At 39.7% G+C, this 14053-nt stretch overlaps 1 protein-coding gene across 4 annotated transcripts in view; it reads right to left on the bottom strand.

Annotated features, from left to right (window-relative positions):
- Positions 1-14053, bottom strand: part of CNTNAP4 (contactin associated protein family member 4) — a 313164-nt gene that overhangs the window by 261718 nt on the left and 37393 nt on the right. For all 4 annotated transcript variants that reach the window (XM_059876848.1, XM_059876847.1, XM_010814367.4 and 1 more), the window contains exon 2: positions 8046-8156. In XM_059876848.1, coding sequence (XP_059732831.1) covers positions 8046-8156 — 111 coding nt within the window. The remainder of the gene's footprint in view (positions 1-8045; positions 8157-14053) is intronic.

Genomic DNA, 14053 nt, shown 5'->3' with positions numbered 1-14053 from the left:
GATTCTTGTTGCTGTTGTTCAGTTGCTAAATCATGTCCAACTCTTTGCAAGTCATTCGATTTAGGGTTCAGCCTAATCCTGGTGGCTCAGTGGTAAAGAATCCATCTGTACTGCAGAAGACCCAGGAGATACCGGTTCGATCCCTGGAGAAGGGCATGGCAACCCACTCCAGTATTCTTGCCTGGAGAATCCCATGGACAGAGGAGCCTGGTGGGCTACAGTCCATGGGGTCACAAAGAGTCAGGCACGACTGAGCACGCACACGCACTAGTCCATTATGACCTGATACTGATTGCATCCACAAAGACTCTAAGTCTAAAGGAGGTCACATTCATAGGAATCAGGGTTAAGAAGTGAACACATTCTTTTGAAGGACACATTTCAACTCACAATAGAATTAAGTGGCAAAATTAAATTAACAGACCTCAATAAAAGTACATTTTTCTTCTTCCCTACTGGTAGAAATGGAATAATTCCATTTAATAGTAGTCTTTTGCTGATCTCTTTTCCCCATTACAGGGCCTAGTCATTATCACAGTGTTACCCAGAGCACTTCTTACTTATCTTAGATGGAACGCTGTGGGTTGTTGAGCTTGATTTCTCATTTCTTGCTTGTCTGTTCTTTAGCCCTAAGTTTTCCAGACTCCATAGCAAAGAGGTCACTCCATCTGGGTTTCTAGGATACTAGGATCTTTATTAGCTGACTTAATTTATACGTTACTTGCCGACTTAGCTGGACACCCTTCCATAGCCTGATTTAAATACTACAAGGAGTGTTGCCATACTAGTATAATATATAGCCTTTAATAAATCACTCAAAATCTGACATTCCTTTGTGAGCACTTCATGTAATTAATAGGAAAAAAAAAGAAAAAAGAAATAAAAAAGAAAAAATGTAATCAAGTAGGCTGACAACCAGCAAAAGATAATTAAAATGATCCTGTTTTGTTTCTCTATTTCATTAACATGCAAATGAGATTCATGAAGTTTAATATTGTGTTTTACCAAGAGCCATAGAAACGAATTGAGAATGAAAATGAGTCCTACTGATGAAGATTCCTGATGAGTATATAAATTAATGAAAAAATATGATTTGATTCAACAAATAACACATCATATATATGTATATATACACACACACACACATAGAGAGAATGTGTATGATTTCTTGAACCCCAACAAATGAAATAAAGATAAGTAGTTACATTAAATTTTGCATCTCTTTTCATGGGCCAATCCTATGAAATGTTTTATTACTCAAATGGAGTGGTGGTAAATGTTAAACTGCTTTACTTTTAAAAAGAAGTACAAGATAGAAACTTCATTCTAAGGTCACTGTTTTGATGGCAGCATTCTCACAGGAGGGACCACTGGCTCAGAATCTGGACTAGCTGCCTTAGTGGCGAGGAAAGCCCACTTGCCTGTAGTAAGGGATTCAGAACTGAAAACAAGAGAAATAGTCCAATGTGACAGTAACTTTCACTATAAGGCAAATAAAAGTAACAGCAAGAATTATCTACACAAAAGTATTCAAAGTCCACAAAGTTCTCCTTGTAAACTGAGTAAGACAAGGATCTCAGTTATTACTCCCCAATGATAGTCTCACACTAAGAAACACACAAAGTTATGGCAACTGCACCCAATAAAAAAGAAACACACATAGAGGAATGTATCAAATAATATCAGATAAAATCTTTTGAATAAACTCAAACTCACACTGCAGTGTTAGGTATTTATAATACTTATCATATAGCAAAACACACAAACACACAATCCATTTGTTCTGTCCAGTGTTCAACGTACTCAAACATTAAACAACAGAACAAAGAATAAGACCAACCAGTAAACTCAGAAGTGGCTGAGCGCTTCCCTGGTGGTCCAGCAGTTAAAACTCCGCCTGCCAATGCAGGGGACACACGTTCAATCCCTGGTCCGGGAAGATCCACGTGCGTTGCGGCAGCTAAGCCCGTGCACAGAAACGACTGAGCCCGTGCTCTGCAGCCTGTGCTCTGCACCGAGAGAAGCCACCACAGCGAGCAGCCTACACATTGCAGCTAGAGAGGAGATCCCGCTTTCTACAACCAGAGAAAGCCTGTGTGCAGCAACAAAGACCCAGTGTTGGCCACAAATAAATAATAATTAATTAATTTGTAAAACCCACAATATAAGAAGCCATTATATACCTACAGGGTTCCTATAGCTTAGTTGGTAAAGAACCTGCCTGCAATGCAGGAGACCCCAGTTCAATCCCTGGGTCAGGAAGATCCCCTGGAGAAGAGAAAGGCTACCGACTCCAGTATTCTGGCTGGAGAATTCCAGGGACTGTTTAGTCCATGGGGTCGCAAAGAGTCGGACACAACTGAGCAACTTTCACTTTCACTATATACTCACTAGAATAACTAAAAGCTGAAAAAAAGATGTGGCTGATACAGCATGTGAGAAGGGAATAAGAAATGACTGAATCACAGTTTTACTAATATATGATGTTGATGTCTTTTTATGCTTCTTAATAGTATTTTTTGGTTAGTATTGCTAATTCTTTTTCCATAGAATGCATGAGCAGATGGGTTTTGTCTTAGTATATAGGAAGGGATAACAATGATACTCTGTCTTTAAGTCCATAGAGTTTTGAAATTCTCTTATTTCTACACTAAGTTGCCATTTAATTATCTGCACTTTTCTTGAAACATACTGAAGCAATCAAACACAACCTACCTAAGAGATAGTCAACAATATGAACTAAGTATTCCCAAAGGAGCATGAAATCTTATTAACTTCCCATTCCTCAACAGAAGAGAAAATCATGTCATTCACATTGAGAATTAAATAAATTTAGGGATGACTATTTTTAAACAACTAGCAACTTTTTTACTGAAGGATAATTGCTTTATAGATTTTGTTGTTTTCTGTCAAACCTCAACATGAATCAGCCATCAGATCAGATCAGTCGCTCAGTTGTGTCTGACTCTTTGCAACCCCATGAATCACAGCACGCCAGGCCTCCCTGTCCATCACGAACTCCCGGAGTTCACTCAGACTCATGTCCATCGAGTCAGTGATGCCATTCAGCCATTTCATCCTCTGTCATCCCCTTCTCCTCTTGCCCCCAATCCCTCCCAGCATCAGAGTCTTTTCCAGTGAGTCAACTCTTCGCATGAGGTGGCCAAAGTACTGGAGTTTCAGCTTTAGCATCATTCCTTCCAAAGAAATCCCAGGGCTGATCTCCTTCAGAATGGACTGGTTGGATCTCCTTGAGTCCAAGGGACTCTCAAGAGTCTTCTCCAACACCATAGTTCAAAAGCATCAATCCTTCAGTGCTCAGTCTTCTTCACAGTCCAACTCTCACATCCATACATGACCACAGGAAAAACCATAGCCTTGACTAGACGGACCTTTGTTGGCAAAGTAACGTCTCTGCTTTTGAATATGCTATCTAGGTTGGTCATAACTTTCCTTCCAAGGAGTAAGCGTCTTTTAATTTCATGGCTGCAGTCACCATCTGCACTGATTTTGGAGCCCAGAAAAATAAAGTCTGACACTGTTTCCACTGTTTCCCCATCTATTTCCCATGAAGCGATGGGACCGGATGCCATGGGTACACATATATCCCCTCCGTTTTGACCCTCCCTCCCAGCTCCCTCCCCATCTCACCCCTCTAAGTTGATACAGAGCCCCTGTTTGAGTTTCCTGAGCCATACAGCAAATTCCCATTGGCTGTCTATTTTACATATGGCAATGTAAGTTTCCGTGTTACTCTTTCCAACATCTAACCCTCTCTTCCCCCCTCTCACCATGTCCATAAGTCTATTCTCTATGTCTGTTTCTCTACAGCTGCCCTGTAAATAAATTCTTCAGTACCATTTTTCTAGATTCCATATATATGCATTAGAATGCAATATTTATCTTTCTCTTTCTGACTTACTTCACTCTGTATAATAGGTTCTAGGTTCATCCACCTCATTAGAACTGACTCAAGGGCGTTCCTGTTTATGGCTGAGTGATATTCCATTGTGTATACGTACCACAACTTTTTTATCCATCCATCTGTTGATGGACATCTAGGTTGCTTCCATGTTCTAGCTATTGTGAATAGTGCTGCAATGAACAATGGGATACATATGTCTCTTTCAATTTTGGTTTCCTCAGGGTATATGCCTAGGAGTGGGATTGCTAGGTCATACGGTGCTTTTATTCCCAGTTTTTTAAGGAATCTCTATATCATCTTCCACAGTGATTGTATCAATTTACATTCCCACCAAGAGTACAAGAGCATTCCCTTTTCTCCACACCCTCTCCAGCATTTATTGTTTGTAGACTTTTTGTTGATGGCCATTCTGACCAGTGTGACATCATATCTCACCAGTGTGAGGTGATATCTGACTGGTGTGAGGTGATAGTTTTGATTTGCATTTCTGTAATAATGAGCGATGTTGAGCATCTTTTAATGTATTTGTTAGCCATTTGTATGTCTTCTTTGGAGAAATGTCTGTTTAGGTCTTTTTCCCACTTTTTGATTGGGTTGTTTGTTTTTCTGGTATTGAGTTGAATGAGCTGCTTGTATATTTTGGAAATTAATCTTTTGCCAGTTGTTTCATTTGCTATTATTTTCTCCCATTCTGAGGGTTGTCTTTTCACCTTGGTTATAGTTTCCTTCGCTGTGCAAAAGCTTTTAAGTTTAATCAGGTCCCACTAGTTTACTTTTGGTTTTATTTCCATTACTCTAGGAGGTGGGTCATAGAGGATCTTGCTTTATGTCATCGAGTGTTCTGCCTATGTTTTCCTCTAAGGGTTTATAGTTTCTGGTCTTTCATTTAGGTCTTAAATCCATTTTGAGTGTATCTTTGTGTATGTTGTTAGGAAGTGTTCTAATTTCATTCTTTTACATGTAGCTCTCTAGTTCTCCCAGCACCATTTATTGAAGAGGCTGTCTTTGCCCCATTGTATATTCTTGCCTCCTTTGTCAAAAATAAGGTACCCAAAGGTGCCTGGGTTTATTTCTGGGATTTCTATCTTGTTCCATTGGTCTATATTTCTGTTTTTGTGCCAGTACCATACTGTCTTGATGACTGTAGCTTTGTAGTATAATCTGAAGTCAGGAAGGTTGATTCCTCCAGTTTCAGTCTTCTTTCTCAAGACTGCTTTGGCTATCCAGGGTCTTTTGTGTTTCCATATGAATTGTTAATTTTTTTGTTCTAGTTCTGTGAAAATTGTCATTGGTAATTTGATAGGGATCACACTGAATCTGTAGATTGCACTTGGTAGTCTCGTCATTTCCACAATATTAATTCTTCCTACCCAGGAACATGGAATATCTCTCCATCTGTTTCTGTCATCTTTGATTTTTTTCATTAGTGTCTTATTATTTTCTGTGTACAGTTCTTTTTTCTCCTTAGGTAAGTTTTTTCCTAGATATTTAATTCTTTTTGTTGCAATGGTGAATGGGATTGACGCCTTAGTTTCTCTTTCTGATTCTTCATTGTTAGTATATAGAAATGCAAGTGATTTCTGTGCATTGATTTTGTATCCTGCAATTTTGCTAAATTCACTGATTAGCTCTAGTAATTTTCTGATACTATCTTTAGGGTTTTCTATGTACAGTATCATATCATCTGCAGTGAGGGCTTTATTTCTTCTTTTCCAATCTGGATTCCTTTAATTTCTTTTTCTTCTCTGATTGCTGTAGCTAGGACTTCCAGAACTATGTTGAATAATAGTGGACACCCTATTAAATAATAGGACACTCTTAAATAAAGTGGACACCCTCGTCTTGTTCCTGATCTTAGGGGGAATGCTTTCATATATAATTAGCAACTTTTAAAATCACTTCTTGCAAACTTCCTTCTTATCTTAAAACAGAGGATCAGTTACATTTTCATGGCTACTGTATACATAATGATTGTATATTGTTGTAGAAAAGTATATTTTAGGATCAAGATGGAGGAGTAGGGAAACTCTGAACCCACCTCCTTCCATGTGTGCATCAAAATTAACTACTTAGAAAGCTAACTATCTATGAGAATGACCTGAAGACAAGCAGAAAAGATTTTACATAACTAAAAGCATAAAGAAAAAGCAACAAGAAGACAGGCAAGAAGGACAGAGATGCAATCTAGTCAGGACCCCCAGCCCAGAATCAGTGACCCACAAATACAAGGGAAATCATAGTCACAGAGGTCCTCAGTAAGGGGCATGCTGTCCAAGCCACATATAGGGCTCTCGGCCCAGGAATCCTGCACAGAAAAGATGAGGCCCCAGAAGTCGAGCTTTGAAAAGGAACAGGGCATGTTTGGAAGAGCCAGAGGGCTATGGACAACACAGACTGCACTCTTAAAGGATGTGTGCAAAGTCTCACATATGCAAAGTCCCAGTGGAGAGGCAGTCATTTGAAAGGCACCTGGGTCAGACTCGGTTAACGCCCTTGCAGAGCCTTCCACAGAGACAAGAGGCAGTTGAGACTCCCCTCGGTAATGAGACACTGATGGCTATTTGTGGAATCTCCTTCTCCTGGGCTGACACCAGCAGTGGCAAGTGCCATTTTGGAATCCTCTCCCGAGCCTACTAGTGCCAGGAAGCACCACCATCCAGGCTTCTCAGGTGGCACAGTGATGAAGAATCCACCTGCCAATACAGGAGATGCAAGAGATGAGGGTTCAATCCCTGGGTCAGGAAGATCCCCTGGAGGAGGAAATGGCAACCCACTCCAGTATTCTTGCCTGGGAAATCCCATGGACAGAGGAGCCTGGCAGGATACAGTGCTGGGGTCATAAAGAGTCAGACACAACTGAGCACATACGCATGATAACAACACCCAGCAGTGGGTCCACAACAGGCATGCACCCCAGGTCACACAGCCAGCCAGCTGGGGGTCAGGCCCCCCGCCAGCTCACTCACAGTGGGGGCCCAGCCACAACATGCCTCGACATCACTCACCGCCAGGGAAATGCAAATAAAAACCACAGTGAAGTATACCTCACACCTGTCAGAATGGCTATAATCCAAAAGGCGACATCACGACTACCAGTAACAAATGTAAGGGAAGGTGCAGAGGAAAGGGAGCCCCGGTGCACTGCTGGTGGAATTGTTAACTGGTGCAGCATTGAGGTCCCTCCAAAATTTAAAAACAGAGCCACCATAAAGTCCAGCAACTTCACTTCTGGGTATTTACCCCAAGAATATAAAAGCATGAAAAAGATATATGCCCTCCTATGTTCACTGCGGCATTATTTACAATAGCCAAGTAATGGAAACAACCAAAGTGTCCTCTGTAGATGAATCACTGAAGAAGATGCAGTATATACATATACAATGGAATATCTATTTTTCATTAAAAAAGTGAAATCTTACCATTTGTGATAACTTAGATGAATCTAGAGGGTATTAAGTGAAATAAGTCAAAGACAAAACTATATGACTGCACTTATATCTGGAATCTATAAAACAAACAAAATGAAATCAGACCCATAGAGACAGAAAAGTAAGAGGTGGTTGCCACAGAAGGAATGGAAGGTTGAGGGAATGAATAATATAGGTGAGAGAAATTCCATATATAAAATAAATAAGTCATAGGATATAATATACAGCATAGGGAATATGGTAATAATACTGTAATATCTTTGGTTACTAGACTTAACATGGTGATCACTTCAAAGTGTATTTCAATGTCAAACTGTACAATATACTGCACACCTGAAACTAAAATTGTACAGTATATCAACTATACTTCAATTTAAAATAAAAATTTTAAATAAAAGTTTATTTTATAAGATACATTTTAAAAAATCACCAGATTGAGGGAATTCAATTCTTTGGGTGCTAAAACGATGATGCAAGATATTTAAATAGGCGCATCCCTTTGCCATTCCAGAACCAATCCCAAATGTCATGTACAACCCACCAGTTTCTGCCATTTGCTTATTTACAAATTTACTTCCTTTTATAATTTACTTCCTTTCACAATGTATCACTTAACAATGATTTTACTAAAAGAGAATGGAAGATGAATGAGATTCATCATGAACCAATCAGAGCAGAAAAAGCAGACTTACCATCTCTTCGGTTTAGCCTTGCAAACCCAGGACCATGACTGCTGGAGAGCTCAGAAGAACTGCTGAATGATGCTTGAGACAAGGTAGACACCAGAGGGTCATCACAATTATCTGCCAAAAGGAAAAATTCCACATTCAGGTTAGTAGCCTGCTGACAGCTTACTTGGATTCAATAGATAAAACAAATAAAGAAAATGAAACAAATAAACCTAACAATATGCCCACTGTTTATAGATAGTAAACACTCAACAAAGAAAAAGAATTTAAAGACAGGACAATATGGAAATGGAGAAAGAAAACTACATAGAAATTACAAAATAGTATTTTGAGATAGAAACAGTTTACTTAAACAAGAAACAAAAATATCTCATCAGTATACCTAATTTACACAAATAAATGTATATTATTTAACTACATTAAAATTAAGAACTTAGAGCTGTCAAAAGACAGGTGAAGTGAAGAGAAGTAACAACATGAACAAAGTATTCCCGGAACAGTTTACAATTAGTTTTGCAAATGAAGGGAAACAAAACAAAAAATGAGGAGAAACAAAAACTCCTTTCAAATCAGTTAGAAAACACAGTAGGAAAAAATGACACAAAACCAGAGCAGAGAGTTCACAGCACAGAACCACTTTAAAATGATACTCAAACTCAAAGCATAAATTAACACTACTATTAGATACTATTTTACAGAGCTTCCCTGGTGGCTCAGACCCTAAAGAGTCTGCCTGCAGCGCGGGAGACCCGGGTTTGATCCCTGGGTTGGGAAGATCCCCTGGAGAAGGAAATGACAACTCACTCCAGTATTCTTGCCTGGAAAATCCCATGGACGGAGGAGCCTGGTGGGCTACAGTCCATGTGGTTGCAAAGAGTCGGACACGACTGAGAGACTTCACTTTCACTCCACAGACAGGAGGCCAGCAAGATTTAATACATCTGACAACGCCAGATGGTCTAGACAATGTGGGCCAAGAGAAGCTCCAACATCCCGCCAGTGGCAGTGTAAACATGAGAATCTACTTTAAAAAAAACAATTTATCATCAGCTTGCATATTTTGAACCTCTGCTTCCCGAGGCCCGTCGCCCCACTGATAGGTATGTCCGCCTCGGCAGAGCCTCCGGATAAGGGTGTTACACAAATGCGAGTATTAACTGTGCCATCAGGAAAGCGGGCAGCATTAACCTAGAGCAGCTCTTGTATTTGTTCACAGGGATACGTGTGCAGTTTCTAGCAACAGTGCTCATAGCAGCAAAAATTGACAATCTGAACATTTACTGATCAAATAAGAGATAAATAAATCACAGTACTTTTCACAATGGAATAACATACAGCAGTAAAAGGAACTACACCAACGGACACCAAAAGAAAAAACAAAAAGGTGCGATCTTAGAAATACAAATTTTAATGGAAAAATGGCTATAGAAGACCATATAAATATATGTTGATAGCTTTGAGAATCTTAAAAACAAGCAAAGCTAAATAAAACATTATTTAGGGACATAAGTGATGAGGAAAATACTATTAAAAAACAAAGAAATGAAAAGCTCAGAATTCAAGACAGTGGTCACTTCTGAAGGAAGGCAGGGTGTGTGTGTGTGTGTGTGTGTACATTCCCATACATACATGTATATATCAATAGGTATATAAGGGTATATATGAAATACACATATACATGTCTTATTATCTATTCTATTATGTATGTCACATAGCCAATAAAAAGGAAGGTACAAACAGTAAGGAAAAGTGTAAGAATAGTCCCACGTTGACATTTTATTCAGCTAACTCTTCATTTCATGCAGTCTTTAGATTTTCATATTATATAATTACTAAGCAGTAGCCATTTTTGCTCTTACCAGATAATATTTCTCTTATATTTAGGATTTAACGTATGTTGGTAATTAAAAATCATGCACGATTATTGTCACAATTCTTAATTTAACAATGAACATTTTAATTTAAATACATCTAGGATTACATAGATTCACCTGAAATTTTGTGAAGTCTATGCATTTTGAACATGGTTTTTTTTTAACCGTCACTAGTAGTTTTATTGCTTAAATATTCAAACTACAATATTTTTCTGCAGTGCTGCTATTTGAAATATACACTTTTCCTTCAAGTTAAAGGTTTAAAGTATAAGCGGTTAGTACAAATTTACCAACTTCACATTTGAATGCTTTTCAAAAGAATTTGCTAAAGATAGCATTCATTTTTTAGGATTGTCTCATTTTCATTTAAAGTCCACTTTTTCTTCTTTCACATCTTAAATTCTTTAACTCTTAAAACAGACTGATAACTGGTCCAGACTTCCTGCACGTCTATCGATCGGCTTAAGTACTGACACTGTCGATCCAGTTGTAATTCAAGTGTTAAGAAATGTAGACATAAAAAGATGTAACAATTCGTGAAGTGTTACACTCAAGCAACAACCAGAACGCTTCCGTATGCTGTGGAAACTATGACGTATGTGTTTGTGTGCACAAATGAGCACATATATATATGGGGTGTGTGCATGTGTGGGTGTTGTATCAACCGAAACTATAATACTTGTGAATCACTATCAGTATTCAGGTATAAATGTGACCCCCCCCAAAGCTAGGCTGTTTCACTGCAATTCACAGTCAATTATGCAGATTCAACTCAATGCTTCAGATGTGAAATGACTCTCTAGTGCAATCACTCTAGAGGGCATACACTTATTGCACATTTGTTTTTGCCACTATAAATTGAGAATCAATACTGTTCTATTTTTAGCTTAAAAAGAATGCGATTAATCTAAGAGAAGGGGTGTTTACCCCATCTGTGGGGAAAAGGACACGTGATATGGGAAAGGGATCAGCGGGGCGGGCAGGGTGGAGTTGCGGGGGAGGCGGGTGGTTGGGGGGCAGCCGGGAATAGAGGAGGGCTTCAGTGTCAGCTACAGTTCCAGCTGTCAGCCTGAGTTGTGGTTGCATGAGTATATACATTTCCCCACAATCTGTGGTATGTTCGTTTAGCAGTAAAATATTCTAAAGTTATCCTTACATAGAACTAATAATAATGAACACACGCATTCAGTGAGCACTCTGCTAAGAACTTAGAACCGTTTCACACGAGTGAAGTGAAGTGTAAGTCGCTCAGTTCTGTCAGACTCTTTGGGACCCCATGGACTATACAGCCCATGGAATTCTCCAGGCCAGAATACTGGAGTGGGTAGACTTTCCCTTCTCCAGGAGATCTTCCCAACCCTGGGATCGAACCCAGGTCTCCTGCATTGCAGGAGGATTCTTGTCCAGCTGAGCCACAAGGGAAGCCCAAGAATCCTGGAGTGGGTAGCCTTTCCCTTCTCCAGCGGATCTACCAGTTTTTACCATTCTTCTTTGAGATACTAATATTATTTTACAGATGAGGTAAAATTGAGACACAGAATTTGGTTAATTTGCTCATCTCCTTGTGATGAGACCATGATATTTAAATACTACATCAGATCATCCTAATATCTGGTCTCTTCACCAAGTACATATGTAATATATGCCCATATATACTATATGTATGTACCATACAGACATATAGTGTATATATATTAGTAACAATGTATTATATACATCTAATATGTATATGTACAATATTTGTACTTATGCATAATACATAGCACAGTATAGTTATACTAAAGTGTCATGCATTTATTATATATATACAATTATGCATATAAGATATAATTATATTTACAACCATAATGCATATATGTACAGGCATGACATACATATATTACAATATACATATGTGTATTACAAAATGTATGTGTATATATATGTATATATAGTGTACTGCCGGGAGCCAGCATGAGGACCTCCGCCCGTGGCAAAGGTCATGAGGAAGGAGGCTTGACATACACAAAGGCGGGATGGAGCCTCAGGAGTCCCCCTGGAAATTCTCAAGCACCCACCCCCAAAAGCAGAGCCTGCCTACTTTACTACTTTGTGCTCTCACCTACACCTCTGACTTTACGGGGGGCTGTCCCCCACCACCTCTTTCAGAGAAGGAGTTAACTTACAGCTCCAGTTAATAATAATTCCTGGGCGTGATAGGAGTGTTTCAACCTACAAACTCCTCTGAAGGTTCTCTAGCCTGCCTGACAGGCTTGTCCGGCCACATGTGATTGCTCACAGCCTCCCAACTGTGAGAGGCATGAGATGCTTTAAACCTTCTAAAAGCAGGTTCTTTAGAGAAGTTAGAAAACTATTAGTATAGTATAGTGGGCTGATTAGAAATTGTATTGGTGAAGGGTTTTTCATTTGTTGAGCCAATATTTACTGCTAAGTCTCCACATCCCCTACCCTTATACACATTAATGAATATATAGAAGAAATAAGTATTAACCTTTGATATTAATCACATTGGACCTAGGCTAAGCAAATTCTTTCCTTAATTAAAACCCACTACACCCTCACCCTATAGGAATGTAACTTTATTTGGTACCTTCAGAAGGTGGCGTCTATTTTAAGAATAATCACCCCTGGAGAAACAAGTGTTCTGGTTGACTGACCGCTGTCACAAGGAAAGGGTCATAAATTGTCAGCAGGCCCCCTGGCCAGAAGATGATGTAACACCCCTAAGACCTCTGTATACATCTGTATGAAGCACCTGACTTTAATAAAAGTCAGGACTGCTGACCCCACGTGACTTTTGTATAGCATCTCAGTGTATAAAAACAGATCCTGGAAAAATAAAAAAGGGGATCAGTTCCTCAAAAGACTGGTCTCCCCATGTCGTTCTCTCACCTTCTGGCTGAATTATTTGGAACGTGGAGGCTCGTCAAGCCTACTAACTATGCCTGGGCTTCTAAGATCTGACTGGGGAGGCCTTAGTGTCTCCTCTCCTTCAGGAGAATAGGAGGACACCTGCGGCCTACGTAGGTGACATAAATTCCTTGCCTTGGAATTTTACTAGCTTTCCACGTAAACCAAGTTATTCAGCCTCTTTTCTCCACTGAATTTTCCTACTGAGCCATCCTCATCCTATTACTCTTCATATGTCTAATTAATATTTAATTAAAGCTATCGTATCCTGATCGCTGAAGCTGTCTCTTCTTCGAATTTCCCTGGATCCACTGGGGCTGGACCCCGGCAGTGTATACAAGCTGACCCTGTATAAATGCTAAGTTGGCCATCAATCATAAGTTTAACTGATGGCACAGACTTATTATATGGCCTTCTTAGGTAGGCCCTGGGGATGGCCCTCCAAAGGCTCCCCCTCCTTCTTGAAAGCACCCTATCTCACTACCTCTAGAGCCCAAGGAAGCAATGGTTGGTATAGGGCACAGCCTCCACATGAGACAAGAGGGAGGAAGTGCTGGAGCCTAGCAGGGGCCAGAAGAAGAGAGAGGATACTGTTTCCAAGCTGAGGAGAGCTGTAGGCATTTATCCACAGAAATACAGACTTATGTATTTATGTGTAAATATTTTTATATTCACATATTACATATGTATTAATATACATGTATTTACTACCATATATAATATTTATATTATATATACATGTGACATATGTTCTTCACTTGTACATACAATATGTAGTATAATTTCATGTGCTCAGTCACTCAGTCATATCCAACTCTTCTGTGACCCCATGAACTGTAGCCCACCAGGCTCCTCTGTCCATGGGATTTCCCAGGCAAAAATACTGTAGTGGGTTGCCATTCTCTTCTCCAGGGGATCTTCCCGACCCAGGAATTGAACCCAGGTCTCCTGCATTGCAGCAGATTCTTTACCATCTGAGCCACCAGGAAAACCCTTGAAGTCTCCCTGGGACAAATATTGTATGGCATTACTTACATGTGGACATGCTCAGTCATGTCCAACTCTTGGTGACGCCATGGACTATAGTCCACCAGGCTCCTCTGTCCATGGGATTTCCCAGGCTAGAATACTGGAGCAGGTTGCCATTTCCTTCTCCAGAGGATCTTCCTGACCCAGGATCGAACCTGCATCTGTTGCATTGGTAGGATTTTTTACCACTGAGCCACC

The sequence above is a fragment of the Bos taurus genome, chromosome 18 (assembly GCF_002263795.3).
Source record: "Bos taurus isolate L1 Dominette 01449 registration number 42190680 breed Hereford chromosome 18, ARS-UCD2.0, whole genome shotgun sequence".
Classification (NCBI taxonomy): domain Eukaryota; kingdom Metazoa; phylum Chordata; class Mammalia; order Artiodactyla; family Bovidae; genus Bos; species Bos taurus.
This window is presented reverse-complemented; position numbering and strand designations above follow the sequence as displayed.